Raw genomic sequence first — 26,028 nt, forward strand, 5'->3', positions numbered from 1 at the left:
GGAAACATTTTCTGCTTAACAGGGGCTAATTTTTGCTACTCCACAGAATATTAAGTGTCTTTGCGTGTGTTTATTTGGCTGGTCGGGAGCATTTGCTTAAGTAGACGGAAAATAAATATGCAGGTATTAGTTCTGGCTTCGTAGCCAATCAGAATAAGCTTCTTTAGTTCAAGCAGCCGAACAAACCCATTTGACACTGTTCACCACACACACACGGCATAGACATGGACATGCATACAAATGCAACTTCATGAATGTGCTAATGTGGAAATGCACACTGTCTAAAAATACACAGAAGTAAACACACTAGGCCTCATGCAGGCTTACATTGAAAAATAGACACACCAACACAATCACACAAATCTCAGGTTAAAATAATCCAAGATCTAATAGTGATATATAGCAGAGCTTCAAATGTGTGTGTAAGAGTTGAGCTAATATGACCTATATTATCCATCCCTTCTGAGGGGAACTGACCCCTAAACAACCCCTGGATCAATCAATGCAATCATCCTCACATCACTGACGCACTGAACGCATAAATATTCTACCATTCTACCGATCTATTGCTCTTCATCTCTGTCTCTTGTCACTGTGTAAACGCCATCTTCTTTCTATCAGTTCATTTTCCTGACCCCTGAATGTACACTGCCGTTCAAAGGTTTGAGGTCAGCTAAATTATTTATTTATATCTCAAATACATGCTGTTCTTTGGAATTTTCTATTCATCAAAAAATCTGGTATAACAGTTTCTTCAAAAATATTATGCAGCACAACTGTTTTCAACATTTATAATAATAAGTGTTTCTAGAGCAGCAAATCAGCATATTAGAATGATTTCTGAATGATGATGTGACACTGAAGACGGGTAATGGCAGACAATTTGTGCAAATTATTTGACTAACAATTTGAATAATTTGTCAGGATTATATGGCAAAGCTTAAGTGACTATTTAAGGGGATAATTCATATTTACTGAAATGGAAAAGATTTTCAGCGAATAACAACTTAAATTTTCATATCAAATGGATTCCATAGACTTGCATTTTGCTTAAATTGTACTGTTTTATACTTTTAAGGGGACTTTTTTTGCATTTTTTCTTTTAGCTGCGGTCAACACTGACATACATTGTATGGACAAAGAGTTGCTTGGAAATTCAGTTAAAGAGCTTAAAGCAAAAAGATCATAGAAGTTTTGAGTAACATAGGATTGTGAGTAGAAATTGTGGGTTTATTTTTTTTATTTTTGGGTGAATTGTCCCTTTAAACAACTGGTAAGTTTAAAACAAAAATGATAAATTCAGGTAGGAAGCCATATTATGAGAGACAGAGAGAGAGAGAGAGCAAGAGCGAAACGGCCAACAGATCAGGGCGAGCATAACCCTTTATGCCTCTAGGGCTTTGACCTGTCCCAATTAGACATAAAGTGACAGTGTGTCTGTGTGCCCCTGACACAACCAGACCGGTCTGAATGCTAACAGCTTCAGGACCCGCACATCCCCCTGTCCCTCCTTGCTTCTCCCCCTCATTCTCCAGCAATAACCCATCGTGTAAAGGGGGGCATTTGACTCTGACAGCACTGTCATGGCCGGCCAATTCTCTAACATTTGAGCCTGTCAAGAGTTGCCACGGTGACCTGGCAAATCCATTGACCCATTCTGGCCCCATGCGGACGGGGGACATGGTGTGGCAGGGTAAGATGTGTGTGAGGTTCTTGTCCCAGACCATAGAGAGGGGGTCACAGTGGAGCACAAGTTCATTTCCAGTTGTCATAAGCCCTTAGGTCTGTTTATATGGGGCTAGACAAACATGTGGAGGGTGAATAATAAAGAAAAGTGAAGAGCGAAAGACAGAGTGGGAAAAACTGTGAAGCGAGTTGTGGCGGGCACCAGGATGCCAGCTGTCAGGACACAAGGCTGATCCATTAAAAAGATGGAGACACTCACTGGTGTCAAAGACACACACACAATCCATCACATGGTCATGCACTTAACCACACACAAAATCACAGCCAGATTGCAATATATGTTAAAGTTTAATTTTCAAAGACTATTAAGCATATTAAGCATAAACCTGACTAAAGTTTGTTAGATTTATGCCTGCAAGAAAAAGCAAAAATTTAAATCAAGGTATATTTTCTAAAAACAAGACTTAATATCTTGTCTATTTTTTAGTAAATGCATCTTTTATTAAGGCAAAAAAAAAGTTTAGTTACAGTAAAAATGATTTTAAAACTTTTTCAAAGTTTCATTTTCCCATTATTATTATTTTTTATCTTATATTAAGCATAAACCTAAATACATTTTGTTAGAATTATAGAATTAAAATGTTAACATTTCAGGCACAAACCTTAAATAGAGATAAACTTAAATCAATATATATTTTCCAAAAAAACAAAAACAAGTCTTATATATCTGTTTAAGTAAAAAATTATTTACAAAATTTACAAAACCATTAAAAGATAAATACATTTTTAATGAATAATTAATTAATAACTGTAATTAATAATTAAGATAAATTAAGCATAAACCTCAATTTTTATTATAATTATGGAACAGTTAAAACAAAACAATGCATACATTTGCATTCAATATTAAGCATGCACCTTGCTAAATTTGATTAGATTTATACAATTTTGCTTTGCAAGTAAATTTATTTTGTATCAAGGATGTTTAGATATTTTTAGTGGAGAACAAGACAAAAATACTGATGAAGACAAATTTCCTATGCACTTGTATAGACTACAAAAGAAACACATAGGTGTCTCTCTTCCTCTAACCCCATTTCCTGTTTGTAGCACTGCTCAGGGCCTGGGAACAGTCGGCTGGAAACAGGCACCACTGCTGTCAGGTTCAGAAACATCAGACCTCACTTATCCATCCTGACAGATTACTCTCAACTGAATGGATGCCTGTAATAAAATTCCTCCTCTGAACCTCATTCTGATTCCAGTCTTCACCTGTAAACCATATATTCCTCAATATCCCAGCTTAATGTATAGGGATACTGCTCCTTAATGTTTTTTAAGTGTGTAAACACTGTAATGTAATCGATTTACTTTGTTAAAGTGACCTGAAATAGAAGTTTAGGGCAGGACTATCTGTTTGTCCAAATAATGGAAAACAGGTGCGTGTTTGAGAGTCATTATTTTTCCAGTCAAGGCAATTCAAACTTCACAAGTTCACACTTACATATAATAAATGAATTCAAGTTTATGTGTATTTGGCATGCTGTCCGAGGGGAGGGCTCTGAGCTCAAAATTTGGCCCGAACCCAGAGTTCTCCCCCCATCCCAGGTTGGTATAGGAATAGTTATAAGTGAGGAGATGGGGTGTCAAGGAACTGTCAAGGAACAGATGGAAGTCTGCTGTGTATATATATATATATATACACCTCTTATCTTGTTAATTGAGTTGATCACTGAATGTGCACCTCTCGTGGAATCATGGATAAAACCGGTCCATGATAATCAAATACTTTGGACTCAGCAGTCCGCCTGCGATGTTGAGTTATTTGCAGATTGCTTACACTTATCCGGCACTTTCTGCCCAGTGTGAGGTTTCTGCGGAGAGGCAGCGGGGGATCAGTTTCCGCACCGGGCCAACGTCTGTCACTCCGGGCTGCCCGGCTCCACTTCCCTGATCCAAGATTCACCCAAGCAGTGGGTGGTTGGAGTATCATCTCTCCTAGCAGCTGAGACCCAAAGAATCGCTGCCACTTTGGGATGGAGCATGACAGGAGAGAATGATGGAGGGAAGAGAGGTGGAGACTGCAGCACAGCAGGGGGTGGGGCTAAGCCAGCTTGATGGCTGCCAGTCAAAGAAAGTTAATGACAGCACAATGCTGGCACCGCCCCCTCCTCACGTTTCCTCCGATCTGCCTGCCAGACTGCCGAAAGAGGCGTCTGGTCCTGGAAAGAGGAGTGCTGAGAGGAAAAGGGGGAGGTCGAAGTGTGGATTTTGCCTGAGGTGTGTGGACTGGGAATATTTATGATAATCAACACCCAGGTTGGCACCGTCGGGCGAGCTGGAGATTCACTGTATCCATTCGACATCCCCCACCATCACATCCTTAATCGAGTCAAGTGACTTATTAAAGCGTATGGGCAACGTGGGGCTAATTTCATTAGCTGCCTGCCGAGGCCCCCGTATCTGATTTGTGTGCGCCTTGAGGGGGAGGGGTCGGGTTCAAAGATTGAGGAGGGATGGTTATCATCTGTGGACCATTAGAGACACGGCAATCAGAGGAGAAGGCGGTGAGGGAGGGATGACAGAAAAGGAGGGTGTACAGGATGAGAGAAAGCAAGAGGAGGGTTTTGGTGATTAGAACAGATTGTCAAATACATTCTAGGGATATGTATTGAAATAGAGGTCAATGTAATATTTTACATTTACGCATGTGGCAAATGTTTTAAGTCAAAGTGACTTACAGTACATTGCTCTCAAGACATACATTTTATCAGTTCATTCACTCTCTGGAATTTGAACCCATGACTTAGGAGTTGCTAGTACAATGCAAGATGCATCAACATTATGCATCAGTGCATAAAATTGCATGAATTTTTTGAACTTGAAAAATAAGTGTATACATACAGTTCTTTCTGGGTCTCAAATCTGATTGGCTGAGAGCCTTTTCCAGGAGTGCAATATTCTAGTGATAACATAACTCCAACCATTTCACTGTTTGTATCACTCTACTTGCAGTATTTCTCATAGCCATTTTCATGGCGGGCGCCCAAATCCACTATAATTTTTTATTTAAATAATACTATTTTAGTGTCACGGAATGTAGTTTTAAGAGTTTTTTTTAGGTGAGAATGTAGTTGTTTAGACTTCAAATATGTGTTTTGTTAATAAAGATAAGGTCTATTTGAAAATTTGCTTCAATGTTTTCGGAAATGTGAGCTTCAGGACGTTAGTGGCTACTCAGCGCTCATGAACCCATTGAGAGCAGCCTCACCTCGGCCAGATCTTCTGGAATGTGCCGCTGGCTCTGATATCTCTATAGTGGTTAACATGAGATATAATTGATTTTGGGTAACTCTAACGGGCATATTTTTGGTCTCGTTAACCTATCATTTGTTGCAGAGCAAATATTGTTGGTTGAGGGCAAAATCTCATAACATTATATCTTATATAACTTTAATGTTTTATATCAGAGTGCTGCCTTTGTACTTTTGACTGAATTGTCTAGCAACTTTTATGATGATAATTGTTGTTGTTTATTAAATATTATTATTCAATAAATAATAGTTTATACAAATAATAGTAGTATTTAATAATAGTATTTAGTTTTGAGAAACGATGTGTGTTCATGATGGTGATTTTAGTTACATTATTCCGCCATTAGATGGCGACGAGACTGTTTTTCTGAGTGAGTCAGCAGTAAACACTTTTATAATGAAAGACACTGAAACAGGGTTGTAAACAAGGAAGTTATTTTTACTTTCAACAACAGCATGTACGACGCAGCCAACAAATGCAGTGAGCAGCGCTGTCATCAGAAATCATCCTTAATAGATGAAAGGACAGTACGACAAAGATATGGCTTTCCTCAGCGGACATTCAAACTAATGTTTTATTGTGATTATGAGATTGAGCTGAAGAATGAATGCTAGATCAGATTCAGGTAATCACACTCACTCAGTCCATATCTCTCTCATAATACAGTGAGCTTTTAATACAGTAATACAATAAGCTTTCAATGAAGCAACTCAACGTTCCTTCGTTACTAGTTCTAAAGTGACGTTTTTGAATTAGTAATGGAGGCTTGAGCTCCGCTGTTAAACTGTCAATCTGAGATTTGAATCCGTGGTGGAAGGAAGTAGATCCGCACAAAAGAGGGTTTTTAAAAGACACTCTGTTGTTGTGTTGTTGTTTATTTACACACTCATGCCGTCGACCGGTTGTATAAATGCAATATCACACGAGTAGCAGTGTGATATAGCTGTATATCAGCACGCTGTGATTACCTACGGCTGAATCACAGCCGTGCTGATATATAGCCATATCGCACTGCTACTCGTGTGATATTGCTCATGGGTGTTAATAATATATTGTTTAAACAAGGAAGTTATTTTTACTTTCAACAACAGCATGTACGACGCAGCCAACAAATGCAGTGAGCAGCGCTGTCATCAGAAATCATCCTTAATAGATGAAAGGACAGTACGACAAAGACATGGCTTTTCTCAGCGGACATTCAAACTAATGTTTTATTGTGATTATGAGATTGAGCTGAAGAATGAATGCTAGATCAGATTCAGGTAATCACACTCGCTCAGTCCATATCTCTCTCATAATACAGTGAGCTTTTAATACAGTAATACAATAAGCTTTCAATGAAGCAACTCAACGTTCCTTCGTTACTAGTTCTAAAGTGACGTTTTTGAATTAGTAATGGAGGCTTGAGCTCCACTGTTAAACTGTCAATCTGAGATTTGAATCCGTGGTGGAAGGAAGTAGATCCGCACAAAAGAGGGTTTTTAAAAGACACTCTGTTGTTGTCTCTTTTTTATTTACACACTCATGCCGTCGACCTGTTGTATAAATGCAATATCACACGAGTAGCAGTGTGATATAGCTGTATATCAGCACGCTGTGATTACCTACGGCTGAATCACAGCCGTGCTGATATATAGCCATATCGCACTGCTACTCGTGTGATATTGCTCATGGGTGTTAATAATATATTGTTAATAACGTATATAGTTATCATTATATTACCAGTCATTTATCAGCAAAGGTCATGGGTTAAACTGAGAAAATACTTACCCTGAATGCAATGCAAGTTAGTTTGGACAAAACATCTGCCAAATGCAAACGTATATAAAATTTTTTTAAATAGAAATCTATCTATATAGGCCAAAATTGACCAGTACTTCCTTAGAATCAACCGATTTCAACAAACACGAAAGCTGCTTGATTTTTACAAAACCTGCATTCCACTGTATCACCTACAACCAGACCTGCGCTGTCCCTCTAGTGCATCTGCCAAATGCAAACGTATATAAAAAAAATTAAAATAGAAATCTGCTATCTATATAGGCCAAAATTGACCAGTACTTCCTTAGAATCAACCGATTTCAACAAACACGAAAGCTGCTTGATTTTTACAAAACCTGCATTCCACTGTATCACCTACAACCAGACCTGCGCTGTCCCTCTAGTCTATTAGCAAAGGTTCAATACCAGGTCAATCAATGGCCCATCTGAGGTCATTTCCAGCAAATGACCTCCTATCTGCTACTGCGTTTGAGAAGCTCCTGCTATCACCCCTCCACACGACTCCTCAATGACTGTCCATTCAGAGAGGGACCAATCTGAAACCCGGCTTACCACACAACACATGCTTTACACCACAGAGATAAGCACTGTGTTTGGGATTAAAAGCTTGGCTAGGAAATCATTATCTGACTGTTCTCATTTCTCTAGTCTGGTTGAGAGAGTCCAAACACTACAGGGTCGTTCAATGTGATGTTATACAGCATAAAAGCAGACTGTAAGAACTGAGAGGTTATCTACCTGCTGGAAGAACCACCGGCTTTTTAATCACAGAATGCGACATGCTGCAGGTTTCATTTTTGCATAACGTTTGCAATTTGCTTTGCATATAGTCTAAAGCTAAATTACAGTTTGAATACATCTGTGTGGATGTCTCCAATTAACCTCACATCTGTATGCAGAATTATAGGGTCCAAATGTGTTCTTTGTGCATATATCACTGCCTAAATGACAGATTCTATATGTTGGCACATGTGTGAACCTCCAGTTGAATTACAGTGTCTATATGTGTGCAATTACTAGTGCTAACAGAGCACTAATGTGCAGCATGCTTCCCTGCAGTGCTTGTTCTGTTATAAAGAGCCAAATCAATATTCATAATGTGTCAGAGAATTAATTTTTCTCTTGGTAGAAAAAAAAAATCTGCTAGGACCTCAAAATAAAATGGCAAGGAAAAAAAGAATGAGTTTTAAAGTGTGCAATTAATGCATTAGGCTGGCACATATGGAGCAATTCAACTACACTCAACTGATGCACTTTGGGGGTTATGTTTACCCTGAATTTCATTTAGATCACCTGCATATTTAGACGTCAGCAGGAATGTATAACCTCTAGAAACACAAATCTAAATAACTATGCCTGCATTCACTATGTAAACAAACAGCTAGTGTCTAAATACAATGACGATTTATGTAGATGAGAATCTGAAGGTATTCATTTTTCATGGTCCGCTAGAAATGCATAATTCATCCTCTCCTTACCCACACACACTAGATATATGGAGCCGGGAGCAAGAGACTATTAATGTTTCTTAAAGATTGAGGGAGTCAAATGCATCAGCTTGTCAATCACACACACACACAAAATGCACTCACAAGGTGATCACTCACTGTCATCTGTTTTCATTTCCTGTGCAGGTCAGTAATCTGATATTAAACCATCCAAAGACATCCTCACACACCACACCAGGATGAAACACTGCTGATCTCAACAATAACAAAAACAAACGCCACAACTGAGCATTAAATAAATGCATTTATCCCTTGATAACAATGTGGCAGACAAATTAAAGTGATTGATCTGGACAATTTAGCAGCTTTCATCTTAGAAAGTGGACTGCCAGGCACTTTACAGTAGGGCATAAGGGATGAAATGTGGGTCCCCCCATGTGACTGGCCCCTCTAGGTGCTAACAGCTGAATATTGGATACTCTGATCAGGTTAAAGCCATGGAAAATGTGTGATTATTCTCATAAAGGTTCAGCTTTGTGTTTCAAAGCACAGACACTATAGTAAAACAGACCAAGTAAAAACCATAATGAAAAAAAAAAACCAAAACAAAAATCACCTAGTGAAAATCATGAGGAAAACCTCCAGTGAACATCCACAAGAAAATACCCAGTAAAAAAATCATAATGGAAAACCTCCAGTAAGGAATTTTCAGTGAAAAATCAGGAAAACCTTTAATGAGTAAAGTCTTTAGATCACACTCACAAACTCCCAAGCCTTGTGAAGTACCCCACACCGCCTATCAATTTCAAACACCAGCAGGAAGGAGACAAGGGACAAGAGGGGGCTCTGATTTCATCTCCCCGACATACACTGTGGTACAGGAAGCTTAGGTTACCGTCCCTCCTCCTCTCCGCAGCTGTCCGGGCGGCAGTAGGAACTCTCACTCCCGAAGCACTCCCAGAGTAACAAGAGTCAAACTCAATAACGGCACAGATAACACCACACGGTCACAACAGCATCGCACACACTATTAGTCCTGCACAGGAAGTGGAGTTTGAGACAAGGATGCTAAAGTTGGAAACTGGCCAACTTTAGCATCCTTGTATCAAGCAAACCTTCAGGCGGCCAACTTGATTGAGTTGTGTTGTAGGTGAGCAGAGTGCAAGGTTCAAAAGCACATCATCCATCAGAGCGACGGGAAGTGTTCTCTAATGATGACACTCCACCGAAACGGGGCTGTGGTTTGTACACGGTGTGTGTGTTCAAGCGTGAGAGTTTGCACCATCAGCACTCTGCACCGGCACTTTTTTTCTTCGAGAAAATAACAGATTGTTCGCTTCAACTGAGAGCTGAATCAATTTCCTCTGTCCTCAGTTAAGGGCGGAGCTGAATTTGCTCTCACACACATGCACACATACATATGATGGATTACAGGCCTTGGTGGGGGGTCCCAGGAGGCTTTGCTTCAGGGGTTACGGGTAGACATCAGTGGCGCAGTCGTAGGGTGAGGGGTATCTGCTCTGCGTAGAGAGCCGAAGGCTAAGGAATTACGATGGAGGGGTCTGACGGGTCTTTAAGGGTCATCGGGTCCAATCCCGAGCAGGAGACTGTCAGAATAAAGCAATCTCATGGGAATCAACCCCATGGTTAGATGTTTTTGTTCTACCTGACGAGGAACCGCAGAGGAACCTCTAGTAGGTGAGCGCCTGGCACAGTACAGGGAAGCATACATGCCTGCTGTAGTCTGGAAATGCAGATTGAAGTCAATAGTATGGACTCTGATTGGATTTAAATGACCATTCGGAATGATTCGCCATAGCTTCTGGCTCTTTTTGATGACAGGCAATCATGTAATGGAGTTTTAAGTAGTTTAGGGTCATAGAGACCGCATCGCATCAATGTAACACACATACACACACAAAGAGATTAGGAGAGGTGCATGTATAAAATCACACCAATATTTAGCAAGAGCAAACAAGATCACAGATAAACACATTCCAACAAAACGCAAACTACAGCACGTGGACTGTGAGAAAACAATCTAGTTTTTATATTTATGTCCTTGCTGTGCCATTCAGATCACGTATAGGGTCTGAATGAATACAAACACAACACACTGAATAAAGCAGAAACATTTGTTTACTCAAAAAAAAAAAAAGAGGCTAAATCCTTTCTGCTAATCCACGATGACCATCTGATCATAATGGACTCTGTTCTACGTAAATCCATTTCAATGTACATCTCTGAAAGCCACTGAGAGCAACTGTGCAGATTTCTGCTGAGAGCTGTTAATTATATATATATATATATATATATATATATATATATATATATATATATATACAGTGGGGAAAAAAAAGTGAACCAAATCACAACATTAAAAACTAGATGTGAAACAAAAGCAGTATTTTGGACAAAATTGGACAAAAACAACTTTAAAGATTAAACGATCTGCAATCCAATGCTTGGCATTAATTAAAATATGGAGAAGTTTTAAACTTGTGATTTAAAGCTGTTTATAAGTTAACAAAAATATGCATATATATACAGTATATGCAACTAATGTGTGTAGAGAGACTGCCATTCACAGTACTTCATGGAATTGGATGGTTCTTTTGGCACACTTTTCTAATTAGTGGAGAATCATGGGTGATGTAGTTTTTCACCAGGAATTGTGCATGAAACACAATTATTAAAATAATAATAATAATAACAAGTTGAAATAATGCACACTGATGGCTGCAGTAAAAGCACTGTTTAACAGCCTCGTAGCTCACAGTAGGTCTCTCTTTAAAGGTTTAAAAAGTTAGTGTTAACTTTTTTTGTGACTGATGCATTCTATAAGGTCCGCTAAAAGCAAGTAAACAGGCAATTAGCACAAAACACAACTGATGAAGAAATAAATATGAGGGCAGGGGTCTTTACCACTGACAAATTTTCTCATTGACACTCTCCCGGGACGCAGCGTAGACCGAGCGGCCAGCGGCCAACTCCAGCTGTTCTTTAGATCACACTCACAAACTCCCAAGCCTTGTGAAGTACCCCACACCGCCTATCAATTTCAAACACCAGCAGGAAGGAGACAAGGGACAAGAGGGGGCTCTGATTTCATCTCCCCGACATACACTGTGGTACAGGAAGCTTAGGTTAGAACATTTGTTTACTCAAAAAAAAAGAGGCTAAATCCTTTCTGCTAATCCACGATGACCATCTGATCATAATGGACTCTGTTCTACGTAAATCCATTTCAATGTACATCTCTGAAAGCCACTGAGAGCAACTGTGCAGATTTCTGCTGAGAGCTGTTAATTATATATATATATATATATATATATATATATATATATATATATATATATATATATATATATATAACATTAAGTTATTAGCAGGGATAAAAAAATGCATTGAAATAAAAATTAAAAAAATCTATTATAACTTCTAAATAAATAAATACAATTATTGACCTATTTTAATTTTAGAAAAAATGTATATAAAATTATATAACTATACAATCATTATATCAAGAATGTCAGAATGTCACTGATAAAAATATACATTCTACTGACTAGTTTTGTTAAAACTGAAAACCGGTCAGAGATCCGGCCTGGCAGGTCATGCACATGCTCCAACATAACACTGAATAAAGCAGTAGCTCAAATCCATTTCAGGCCATTTGCCAATCCTTGTTCTTTTCCCCATAATTTCTCTTCTCTCCTGTCAAAAACTGAGGCAAAATCCCATTTATAGAAAATTATATAACTATACAATCATTATATCAAGAATGTCAGAATGTCACTGATAAAAATATACATTCTACTGACTAGTTTTGTCAAAACTGAAAACCGGTCAGAGATCCGGCCTGGCAGGTCATGCACATGCTCCAACATAACACTGAATAAAGCAGTAGCTCGAATCCATTTCAGGCCATTTGCCAATCCTTGTTCTTTTCCCCATAATTTCTCTTCTCTCCTGTCAAAAACTGAGGCAAAATCCCATAACAATAAAATGTAAAAACTTTATCATTCAGAAGGGGACAAGATTGAGCTTACAAAAGACAGTAAGAGAGAGAGAATGAGAAAGGTCAGTGAGTGCGTGTATATACTGTATGTGAGTGTATTTCTAGGGTTCCATGGGACCAATGATTTATCTTCTTTCCAGAGGGCTTCCTCCACATATACATACAATGAAGAATCGTTTAATATCATCTACCCAGCTGACCGATTAGTCTCGCACACACCAAGATGTGGCCATAAGATATGCCTCAAAATCTGCATGGCTCCATCTCACCGCAGCCGGCGTGTATGTGTGTGTAACGTAACATACTGCTGATAAGAAGGTTGGTCTTTATGGTGTGGGCGCTGACTCCAGCACTGCAGATATACAACGCTGACACATTCAATCAGGGATTTTATTTCTTTCTCCTTTATCACAGACTAGAGATCCGTTCTTCTTCCACCTCTCTGCCGGCACCTCACCCTCCCTCACTCTTATCAGAAGCCAACATTCCCTGTGGGCCATGGATGCATCCTGACATCCATCTGCTTTCAACTTAATCACCAACCCCAAGAACCCGCAGAATCCGGATCCCAGGATAACTCGAACGCAGGTCAGAGGACCCAGACAGACAATGACATTTACAATCAGGCGGATGAGGACGACTGCATGGGAGTGTGTTTGATTAATTCACTCACACATACTCACTTGTCCACCAGATGAGATGTTAAAAACCAGACAGATGTTTGTAGTCTGGATGTTAGGGATGAGTGGTGTGATGGGATACACCACACTATGGCAGAACTGTGTCAACCAGTAGATATTTTGCTATACTGTTAGTGGGAAGAAATATATATACAGAAATATAGAGGTACATTGTACCACTGACAGCTTTGCATTTTTTTGGCAACTTTTTGACTTCAAATGTAGCTCTTACAGTCTGAATTTAAAGTTTTAAAAGGTAAAGTATAAAAATATGAATATTATTGTTTCATATGTAATAAAATATTATTTTATATTTTTAAATTATTTAGCTACATATTGCAACTGTTTTTGCACTGCTGTCAGACTAACAGATTTCTTATGAATACTCCAAAAGATCAAACGAAAATAATCTAAAATGTAATTTTAGTTCTTGAACTAAAATGGAAATACATACATACAGTAAAAACACAAACTAATATGCTGATTTGCTGCTCAAGAAACATTCTTCTTATTATCAATGTTGAAAACAATTGTGCTGCTTAATATTTTTATGATCTTTTTTTTTTCTTTCAGGATTCTTTGAAGAATAGATGCTTCAAAGGAACAGCATTCATTTGAAAATAAATATTTTGTAAACATCATAAACATTTTTAAAGTCACATTTGATCAATTAAATTCATCCTTGCTGAATAAACATATTAATTTAAGACAAACAAACAAAAACAAATATTACTGACCCCAAATATTTGAATGGTAGGGTATATATTGTTATCATAAAATAAAATTACATGATTTAAGATTTCGATCATTTTATTTATTTATTTAGTCATTTATCAGACGCTTTTATCCAAAGCGACTTACAAATGAGGACAACAGAAGCAGATCATACCACCCACCCCTACTAGCTGTGTGTGTTCAATTATTTTCATCCTCTTTTATTAGATTTTACTGATGCTGGACACACAGTCAAACAGCTTGAGACGCAACAGAAAAGCTTAACACAAGAAAGCACCATTTTTCCACTAATTACTTCATCTCACAGTTCCAAATGCTGCCTAACCATACTCTTAATTGCTGAAGTGCCACGCTTAAGCGTATCAAAAGAACCTTTTCAAACACACCTGCCAATCCCAGGCTGGTGGCCTTTTAACAAACCAGCAACGACATCTGTGTCACCCTTCCCTCATTTGCATACTTTTTAAAGGTTACAAGTGAACGAAACAGCACTTTTTGTCGCTAAGATTCAAAGTACATACACACTTTCACATTGTTATTAGCGCAGAACATTAGCAGAAACAAACACACACACATTCACACCTTTTATGCTTAATTACTGCCACCATGTTCAACAAGCTTGTTGCCCTCGGATTTATAATACACACATCTCTTCACCTGAGAAGAGATACAGGGGGCTAATTAACATTTGTGCCCCAGGTGTGGCTTGTCACATAGCGCCCGTACACAAGCTACGACCAGAGATTTCACCACTTTGGCAAATTTATTCAAAGCAGGGCTTGCCTCAGTTTGACATAGTTTTCACAATGATTTATGAACCTGCTCATTGACCCAGTTTATCCCGAGAAGGGAAGAGAAAGACCATAATAGAGAGGCAGAAAGAGAAAGTGGGAGAGAGACATAGAGAAAGAATAATAGCAACAAAAGAACAACATATCTTTCCCATGCACAAGCAAGGAGTGCTACAGGGTGCGGCCTAGACCGAAATGTATCCATCATATATACATCATAGAGAGACAAAGTATGTAAAAGCTTGTAAATATAGAGGTACATTGTACCGCTGACAGCTTTGCATTTTTTTGGCAACTTTGACTTCAAATGTAGCTCTTACAGTCTGAATTTAAAGTTTTAAAAGGTAAAGTATAAAAATATGAATATTATTGTTTCATATGTAATAAAATATTATTTTATATTTTTAAATTATTTAGCTACATATTGCAACTGTTTTTGCACTGCTGTCAGACTAACAGATTTCTTATGAATACTCCAAAAGATCAAACGAAAATAATCTAAAATGTAATTTTAGTTCTTGAACTAAAATGGAAATACATACATACAGTAAAAACACAAACTAATATGCTGATTTGCTGCTCAAGAAACATTCTTCTTATTATCAATGTTGAAAACAATTGTGCTGCTTAATATTTTTATGATCTTTTTTTTTCTTTCAGGATTCTTTGAAGAATAGATGCTTCAAAGGAACAGCATTCATTTGAAAATAAATATTTTGTAAACATCATAAACATTTTTAAAGTCACATTTGATCAATTAAATTCATCCTTGCTGAATAAACATATTAATTTAAGACAAACAAACAAAAACAAATATTACTGACCCCAAATATTTGAATGGTAGGGTATATATTGTTATCATAAAATAAAATTACATGATTTAAGATTTCGATCATTTTATTAATTTATTTAGTCATTTATCAGACGCTTTTATCCAAAGCGACTTACAAATGAGGACAACAGAAGCAGATCATACCACCCACCCCTACTAGCTGTGTGTGTTCAATTATTTTCATCCTCTTTTATTAGATTTTACTGATGCTGGACACACAGTCAAACAGCTTGAGACGCAACAGAAAAGCTTAACACAAGAAAGCACCATTTTTCCACTAATTACTTCATCTCACAGTTCCAAATGCTGCCTAACCATACTCTTAATTGCTGAAGTGCCACGCTTAAGCGTATCAAAAGAACCTTTTCAAACACACCTGCCAATCCCAGGCTGGTGGCCTTTTAACAAACCAGCAACGACATCTGTGTCACCCTTCCCTCATTTGCATACTTTTTAAAGGTTACAAGTGAACGAAACAGCACTTTTTGTCGCTAAGATTCAAAGTACATACACACTTTCACATTGTTATTAGCGCAGAACATTAGCAGAAACAAACACACACACATTCACACCTTTTATGCTTAATTACTGCCACCATGTTCAACAAGCTTGTTGCCCTCGGATTTATAATACACACATCTCTTCACCTGAGAAGAGATACAGGGGGCTAATTAACATTTGTGCCCCAGGTGTGGCTTGTCACATAGCGCCCGTACACAAGCTACGACCAGAGATTTCACCACTTTGGCAAATTTATTCAAAGCAGGGCTTGCCTCAGTCTGACATAGTTTTCACAATGATTTATGAACCTGCTCATTGACCCAGTTTATCCCGAGAAGGGAAGAGAAAGACCATAAGAGAGAGGCAGAAAGAGAAAGTGGGAGAGAGACATAGAGAAAGAATAATAGCAACAAAAGAACAACATATCTTTCCCATGCACAAGCAAGGAGTGCTACAGGGTGCGGCCTAGACCGAAATGTATCCATCATATATACATCATAGAGAGACAAAGTATGTAAAAGCTTGTCTGAGAGAGATAAAAAAAGCCAAATAAAAGGTACATTTAAGATAAAAATAAAATAAAATCTAAATTTACTTCCTATCCCTTCCATATAGTATGTAAGATTAAAATTTGAATGTCCCCACAGTACATAAAACATGTATAAACACATGGTAAACAGTGTTCTCTAGTTTAGCATGCTGCAAAGTTTGTCAGTGTATGCTAAGTTGGCTAATATTTCCCACAATCCCTTGTGCTCTCCCTGATAGCACACATACATCTCGGAGACGTCTATTTGAAGTCTGCAAGACATATTTTTTAGAGAGTTTGCTCATCTGCAATACGTCTATAGGACGTTTCCTTTTAGATGTCAAATAGACGTCTATTATATGTCTTTAAGATGTTTATGATTTAGAATGCATGTAAAACTGACAGCTGAAAGACGTCTGTCAGACGTTTGTAGACAGCAGATGCTTTCCAGATCAAGAGACCTTTAACAGACATATCGCAGACGTACGTGTGCTATCTGGGCTTATTCAACTTAGTCAGTTTTAGAAAACAAATGAATTATTTGATGCCAAAACCGCTGCAGCAGTTCTTAAATATATCTTTGTTAGCCTAAATGCTAAAAAATTACACCCAGCTTAACATCCAGAGACAATTATTAGAATCCCATTCATACAGGAAGTTGATTTCTCTGAAACGTAAACACTGCAATGCCAAAAAAAATGCCTTGTATGTATTTAATATATTTCAAGCATGTACACATAACCAATGAATATTATTAATCACTTTGCATCATCAATTGTGACAAAATTAACCCTTTCACACCTCCACTCCACAGCTCTCTAGGACACAAACATACGTAACAAGATCGGTGTATTTTCTTTGTGGCATTACTAATGGTCAATTGTTAAAGACTAGCGTTTGAGATAATCCTGCTTCAGCGGACACCTCCTTGCAATCTGTCTCGTTATTATTAATGCAGCAAGCTCCTTTCACAGGCCTCTCTCTGCTTCCTGCAGCCCAGCTTGAGGTCTCTCTGATTGGGCAGCTCCAGTGGTCCACAGCGAACGCCTGCCTGCAATCTGTTTCAACAGAGCCATTCACTCAGCTTGCGCGGGTGCGGACTGACCCCATATAAGAAGGAGAGAGAGAGACAGAACCATATATCGCAACAGGAGACGACTTGTGGCACGAAGATGAAACAGTACTGGGCTTGTAACCACGGTCGGAACCCCTAAAATGAACATCACAAAACAGTCTGGAACATTCGCCACATTTTTCAGTTTGTCACTGAAGGCCAGCTGTTTGTTTTGGAGGTGAACGTTTTATACGTATGTGAGTCTGGGAGTATTTCATATAGATCAGATATACACAGCTGGCTATAAAATCAACATTTACTTCTTGAGAAAACAGCGCCACTTCAGAATATTTCTACGATGTGACAGATGAAACATATTTTGCTTGGAGCGATACATGAGCTGTATCGGTTTAGATTGGCTTCACTTCTGTGATCACTCACCAGTAAAGAGAAGTTTCATGAGTGGAAATCGGGTAACGTAACACAGCTGAGGGGTCTCATTTAAGTACAGTTCTTTCCTGCTGTAGGTTTAGTATCCTCTGTCCCACTAACCTTGCGACCCTTCACCTCTCACCTGAAAGTCATAAAACATCCTACAGCTCACTTAAACTCGTTTAGTCAACTCGGGCTGTGTCTAAAACCTGAAAAATGCTGCCTTTGCAGGCTGTATATGGCGGTAGGAAGCATTCCAATATCTGGTTGAATGAACAAAAAAAGTGTGTGATGCACTTATTTATTTGAATCAACATTTGACTACAAAACTTTTGCTTGGTTATGTCTGAATATTGTTTCGGATCATTAGATGACGTTATAGTGTCTTGGAAACCAGTTTGTTTCCTTACAAGTTACCTTCATTCACAAAACAGTGCCCTTTTAGATTAGGTTTCAGACAAAGCATCTGACTTAGCACCATGCTGGAAATGTAGAGAGCTAACGAGAACAGATAGGGGGAAATGAAAGAGAGTTACAAGAGCTAGCAGAGGAGAAAAAAGGAATAATCGGGGACTTCATCAATTTTTCATGAATTTTCATTTAGGCAAGGAGACCCCTCTTAGTGCGATCGATAGATCAAGCTGCTGTCACACAGTTAGCACCTGGGGGCCGCCACCACCGCTTGGGAAGAGCTGAGAGGATCAGAGAAAACACACACCCCCTGCCAGCTACACGAGTGAAAACACGCACAACACACACACACTTACTGCCTTTATACCCTTCAATATATACCCTATAACCCAAAACGCAGTTGTGTATCAACAATTACAGTTTAAAGATAGAAAATGTATTCAAAAATATTACTGAAAAGCTTCCTGCAATTGCTAGCTTGAAAGTACCCTTTGCAAAAACTAAATGCAAACATCATCTCTGCATTTCTATCCTTTAACCCAAATCACCGTACTGTATCATCAATTACAGGTTAAAAATAGAAAATGCAGCAGCATTCAAAATTTACTGGCTCTCAAAACGTTCCCACAATCCCTTCATCTAGAGTTACTCTTTCCAACATATAAACATACACACACTCTCTCATTACTGCATAGGGTCTTGGCGGCAGCACACAGAGCCAATTTACTTATCCATTCATTCAATATTTATCATCATATCCCTATTTCATGATGGATCGCTCCTATTTTCATAACAATGCATAAGAGAGGACGCAGTATTGATCAGCTCGGGTTGAAACAGACTTCAAGATAGCAGCTCACTTAGACTTCAGGTCTAGACTACAAACTCAGCGGAGCAAGACCAATATTCCTTAATCTCTAATGACTTTTGCGTTGGCATATCTGCTAAGCTAGCGTAGCTAGCTTTTATGCCACATTAAAATACATAAAGGCTTAAAACCAACTATAGATGCTGAAATGTAGTAACTAATCACAAAGATCACAAACTCCCAAGACAATAGGCACAAGGTCTGCCTAGCAAAGAGTTTATTGGCCACAACGGTCCATTAATCAGCAATGATTTAGCAAAAAGGCTTCTCATTAAAATAGCATACTCATTGGCTGGTAGAAAAGCAAATGAGGACAGGTTAGCTGTCACTCATAATGGTCTTTGATTAGCTTGGGGTTTTGATCCCAGGGGATGTGCTCTCTCTGAAAATTCAAGTCAACCCAACAGAGACCCATCTTCAAAGCAGAACCCATCTATAGGTTGTCAATAAGCCCCCTTCCCAGACTCTGCCTTCATGTGTAGAGTGTCTACACCATCCTTCCATTCATAGCACTCTCTTTCAATTGAGTCTATCGCTCTGCACTTCCTTGGCATGCCCTATCATTTCCATTTCTCAGACAGAAGGGAAAACTACAAGCCTGGCAGATTGTCCTGAAACAGACTAATATTTCTAAGATTTGCTAAAACATATGTAGAGCTAATTAAAGTAAGAAGCCAACTGCAAAATAGTTCCCACTGATAGTTTTAGAATTAGGGAAATCAGGCATTTTCCAAAATCCATCAGATGCAATACTAAATCACAAGTCTATGAAGAAAAAGTTGTGGTATTCTAAAAGCAGAATTGTGTAATTGTACACTTAGGAACATTAAGGTGTAGTCTGGTCCACGGGGTTCATGGAAAAAACAAGTTCTCCAACCCTGCTTGTTACTGTGTCTCAAGACAATAATTAAAGAAATCGCATACTTACATGCTACTTCCAGTGAGGCGTTTCGACTGACTGCTTCCCCCAAGTAGTTGCGTGCCACACAAACGTACGCCCCCTCATCAGGTTTGCTTCGACGGCCATGTACGATACGCAGGAAGAAGAGCGAGCCGCTGGGAAGGAGCATGCGGTGGGATCGAGGGTCATCTTTATCGGTTTCAACTCGTTCTCCATCTTTGTACCACTCCACAGTAGGGGTGGGCCGCCCCTCTGCCTTGCAGTTTAGGGTGGCTGGCTCGCCCTTGGATACAATTAGATCGGAGGGGTGTTCTACGATCCGAGGTGGAGAATCTTCCTGCCGTAGACGGGATCCTGGGAAAACAGAGAAAAAGGAAGACTTGTCAGGTCCAACCTTACATTAATGTTCAACATGATATAGCTTCCACAAGACTGCAACAAACCAATTAGCATTGGTCTTAGCCAGGGGTGTCCAATCCTGTTCCTGGTGAGCCAATGTCAAACAGATTTTAGCTCATTTTTATGCCTACACACCTGTCTGGAAGCTTCTAGTCTTTCTGGAAACCTTGATAAGGATTCAATTTGTTTAACTGGTGTTGGAGCCAAACTCTTCAGGACAGTGGCCCTTCAGAAGCAGGACTGGACACCCCTGATCTTGGCAATCACAATCTAACATTTTGAATCTCCAAAGAACCTTTAAGCCAGAAAAAGTAAGGTTTGAGTTGGGAAAATCTTAATAAATACTCCATTAAAACAATCATTTATCTCTACTGCCAGTTGTTCACTGAGCATATAAAAGCAATGTTTCTGAGCCAAGAAAAGCCATGTCAAAACACAACCCAGCTCTCTGATCCAGCACACTAATTTAGGGTGCCGCATAGTGAGCTGGCAAGCCATTGGGGATTTGCCCTCTGTGACAGAGAGGTTCAGGAGTTTAGACTCACACTGTGTTAAAATGCTAATCCCTTGAATGTTCCCCTGCATGGCCCTGCATTTGGTATGGATAAAGCTAGCAGCCCACGCTAGGAGTCTGGCCCTTATGATAATAGATTGCGGAAAGAGCAGTGTGAGCCTTAACCTTAGAGATAAGAAGCCAGAGGCCACCCTGCATTTACATCACTAAGGCACGGGCCAAAAAGGGACAAAAGCAGCCGCTGATCCCCCCCAAAACCCGGCCTAAAAGAGATGCTAAGCCCGAGCCGCTACCGCTGCCATCAGATGAATGCTGTAAGCTTTATACGCTTCAATAGCACATGGCTAGCTTGGAAACACCCTTGAGATTGTAAATGCTGATTTTCTACTTATTTTAGGGATTTGAATCACTTAACACTAGGAGTAACTGCAAAGGGGAAGGGGATATGGTTTTAGCATATGATTGTTCAGTATAAGAAGTGTGTTAGGCATCTTTGTGGGGACTAAAAAACATACACTGTGGGCCTCAAAATGACCAAGTTTCATAGAGAGAGAGAAAAAAAAGAGCATAACGCAAGATTATCAACAAGACCAAGAAGTTACATATACAAATTAAGTGCAATATGTTTGTTCATTAGCTTTTTTTAGGCACTGCTAGTGGCTAAACCTCCCGAGAGAATAGCATGCTAGCACACAGCTCTGTGCAGCTTTGTTTGTTTAGCACTGCTAAAACAGCTGCTCACTAGCTGTTTGTTCAACATAAACCACTGCAGAGCGCAGACTGGACCTCCTACGCTATGAGCCCCAGTGGCAACAGCTAGTTTGAGCTGAAGGTGGCCGTGTCCTCTCTTGGGACGGCAGGTGTGCAGTGCTGATACAAGAGTTCACTGCGGTGCTAAACTCTTTCGGTTGCTGATGCCTGGAACGGCAGTAAAAAAGAGCATTTATTTAGGTTGTTTAGGATCACTACTAAATGCGAGATCCACGCTGCCTATTCTTACCTGTTGGATCAGGACACAACATAGCAGAGAAGCAAGCTTGTTTGTTAGTGTGCAAATATGTATTGCTGAGTCTAGCATGTGTTAGTGTGCTCTAAAAGTTAATTCACTCCTGCAGTGCAGTATGGACTCTATTAAAGGGAGCGAGGACTCCCACTTCCCCCAATTTGTGCTAATTCCTGCCATTTCCCACTCATTGATTAATGATCATTCCAGCTGTGTGCTATCTAAGTGGGGTCACACACAGGACCCAGTGCAGACTTGGGGGTCACACAAGGGACTAGCTACTGACAGGGCGAGATCTTATCCTGTACCCTCTCCAGGTTTCATGTTTAAGATGTGCTACATGAAACCGAGCTCTGCTGAAGTTTGCAGATACACTGATTTTGCTCTCTCTCACTGCCTCTCGCATTTCTCCTTCTCCTTCCCTATTGACAGTCTGCATCCCTCAAAAACTGAGGTGTCAAACTCATTTAAGGTCAGGGCATTTACTACGGCCTGATGCAACCTTGGTGTATCCATGCAGAGAATATGCCCTTCTGGATCTAAAGAAGTCCAGAATAAATTTATACACATACTAATTTTTTATGAATTAACACAAATGTTTATAACATTTTGTTTTTCATTTATGTTTATGTCCTGCTTTCAGCAATCAGAAACAAGATCGTTTGATGTTGCAAGTGACTAAATGAACAAACCACTAATTAACATTATGACATTGATAAATGGGGTGGGTCGAGATAAGGGGATGATGGTGAGACCATGTCCGCCAAGAACGCACATATACACACATATTAACTGCTATCTCACTGGAGCATCTGTTTAGCTTCTAATCGACAGCCACTGGCAGAGACTTTTACATGACTGAGGTGAATATGCTTGCACTTGCCATGCGATTCGATTTTTATTAGTCTAATTTCTTTTAATCCAATTTGTATTCCAATCTGCAACCTCTAATCGTCTGAACCTTGAGGCGCTATCTGCTTGCTGTATTTTTTTCTTTAGTTTTTTTATCCATGGACAAATTTTGCTCAGCAGATGCTTCAAAAATTGTGCTTTTCCCTGTTAAGTGAGGAACAGAAGGAAATATGAAAACAGATAGAGGATAAACCAATAAAAGGCAATATTATTCTCTTCATAGCATAAATGTAGCCCATTGTTTTTTGACTAGGTACTGGGGAGTAACTAACTGTCCCGCGAACGCGAGGTCTGACTTTCCCGGAGAATTGTCACCTCTCTTGGCGTCTGTTCTGTGCAGTGAGCGGCAGAGAAGCAGCACATTCAGTTGGCCGCACCGCAGCCGACTCGTCAATAAATGAGTACAAAACAGCGTTTCCTAGCACCTGTCACTTACTGATTGTTTGGAATTATAAATATTAACAGACGAACTACGCTCATATCACATGCACGATTTTGTTTGTTGTTTTTTTTAGTTTGTTACTCAGACGCAGGCCGTGCGCTGCATGAGACAAAAAAGTAATATAGCCAAAACAACCGCATAGTGTAGATCTTTAGTGTAGATGCATGTTGATTTTATCAGACGATGCCGCGATTATAAATGAGAGTGACTCCCGGTTAACATGTATTAAAAGGGGTCGTGTTTAGTCACTATTTAGTGTGGTATTTTTTGACAGTATTCATTCATCATGACAGTAAAATAGGGCATTCTAAGTCAATATACTGCAGTATTTCCTCTCTCAATCAGTAGAAAATATGGTTAACACCCGGTCATGCATGAAAAAAATACCGTCATGTGTTTATAGCTGAAACCGGTATAATTTTGAAAAATACCGTGATATAAATTTTTGGTCATACCGCCCAGCACTACTACATATTTTGAAAGCCCAACGCTGTTTTTTTACCTCTACAGATATACAACAGTCAAACCTTGCTGTTTTCCACTCTTGAAATTGTAAAACCAGTTTTTACAGTGACCACTATAACAGGGTCAATCATACAGGCAGACAAACCGCAACCCCCACCCCAACACACTCCATTACCCCTAACACACTTGTGGATGTAGCACATTAAAAGTAATTTTTTTCTATATTTTCTCCCATCAGCAGACTAAGCCACTGGCAATGTCAATTTATTTCCTTCCCACTCTCTGTCTCTTTGTTTCTCTCTCTCTTTCTCTTCCTGCTGCCCTCTCTTAATGCGATCATTGCTTGTTGTACAATCAAGTGCTCTTGGCCGCCTGGGAGAGTGCTCTTTACTATGTCTCTGAGTGCACACCATTCAAAGAACAATTTCCTCTTCCCTTGGACCCCCCAGCCAGCCCACACACACAAGGGCATATATGCATATGCACGCACATTTGGACTGGGGAACACACACATGATGCGTGGAAAACCGTGTGAGAAACTGTGGACATTCCAATCGAGTTTGATTCATGCATTCATAATCATTCTTGAAATGACATGTAACACACTGATGCAATTTATATACATACATTTTCCAGAAAGTATATTTTAGCGGGGGAAGAAAAATGGAAATAGCATCATCTACCTCCATCTCATCTAAGTTTCCTAAAGCCTGTCTCCTCCTCCTCGCCATAGGCATCCTACAGAATCAGTCGAGGAGGAGGATGTGTTTTCTATGGATGAGAAAGCCTAGAGGGGTTGAACTGTCATGTTAGTCATTGTTTACAGGCTGGTTAAGAACAATAGCTCACTTGCAGATCCTCCCTCTTGTCTCCTGCATGGGGAGAGGTCTAATTTCATCCTTGTTCATATCGTGCCACCACTTAATGGATGGTGAAGGACAGAAATAGTAGTTTGAACTGTTTATCTTTCTGAGCCTACTGCTGAGCCATCTACAGTACATTTCCATAAAGTTATCTTCATCTTCTCTGTTCTCCTCTCTGCAGGAGTCATGGCACCCACAAACAGGACCTCTCTGAGACACCAATAATAACAAATGAAGACTATCACAACTCTCCTAAGCAAAGACCCAAGTAATCTCACATATCTACTCAAGAGTTTCAGAAAAGATCTCAAACTGTGTTCTGATCAGTTACCAAATTATCTAAGCTTCACTACATAAATATATCTATATTTCTATATTTTTATTTTTCCCTAAGCGTATTTAGGAGAAAATCTGAGTCGATGTTGATACTTCAAAAAAAAAACCTGAGAACCATGAAAGAGCAATAAACCTCTAAGCATTCAAATTTTCAGCCAGCCATTCACCATCCAAATCAATAGCCAGAGCTACTATCCACCTACTGCAGCAAGGCCAGAAAGGCCCCAGAGGACACATCACTTATTGTGTGTGTGTGTGGAGCTGTTATCAGAGGTTACCACGGGCAGCGTCCCAAAGGTGTTCTAATTACACTGTTCCATTGGCAATAAATAAAAGGCGAGGAAAAGAGGTCACCGTTTGACGAATGGTTATTTTAGGATTTTGATGCGGATTAACGTTAATTGAATTAGTATGCGCCTGAAGGAACGTCACAGTAGAAAATCATTTATGGTTCGATGAGCATACATACAAGAAAATATTGTCCTTGTTTTTGTATTTATGATATTTTAAGCAGCAGAAACGAAAACTGAGATTGAAAGAATGGGGTCAGAACAAAATGGTAGTGACTGGTTTCCTATCTATCTATCTATCTATCTATCTATCTATCTATCCATCCGTCTATCTATATATCTGTCATTCCACCCATCCATCGTCTACCGTCTATCTGTCTATCCATCCATCCATCCATCTATCTATATATCTGTCTATCCATCCATCCATGCAATTTCAAGACTTCCAATTTCAACTTTTAATATTTTCTAACATGACTTATCTTGACAAACTTGGCATTTCTATATAAAAAGTTACATTCATTTCTTTGAACTCCAATGTATTTTAATTCAATTTCCTTACATTTAAATCCAAATTGCAGTTCTGCTTCCTGTTTGCTACCTCAACACAACCCTTTTTCAAACCCCATCCCTGTTCTCAGTCTTGTCAAATCTTACAGGAAACAAAGTGAATTTGTTCAGAAAACTTAGCAAACGCACAAACAAACAAGGGAAACTGAAATGCTGGAAGGGTTTGAGTTTTATGGAAGCCCTTTAACCCTGATAGGTCAAACTTCAGTTCCAGGCACTGGAAGTTCTCTATCTCTGAGAGGAATATC

General features: G+C 39.2%; 1 protein-coding gene across 1 annotated transcript in view; it reads right to left on the reverse strand.

Moving 5' to 3' along the window:
• Positions 1-26,028, reverse strand: part of LOC107559184 (roundabout homolog 2-like) — a 187,103-nt gene that overhangs the window by 150,327 nt on the left and 10,748 nt on the right. The window contains 1 exon segment of the mRNA XM_016242940.1: positions 20,014-20,340. Coding sequence (XP_016098426.1) covers positions 20,014-20,340 — 327 coding nt within the window.

This window comes from Sinocyclocheilus grahami, unplaced genomic scaffold (assembly GCF_001515645.1).
Source record: "Sinocyclocheilus grahami isolate Dianchi unplaced genomic scaffold, SAMN03320097.WGS_v1.1 scaffold677.1, whole genome shotgun sequence".
Lineage (NCBI taxonomy): Eukaryota > Metazoa > Chordata > Actinopteri > Cypriniformes > Cyprinidae > Sinocyclocheilus > Sinocyclocheilus grahami.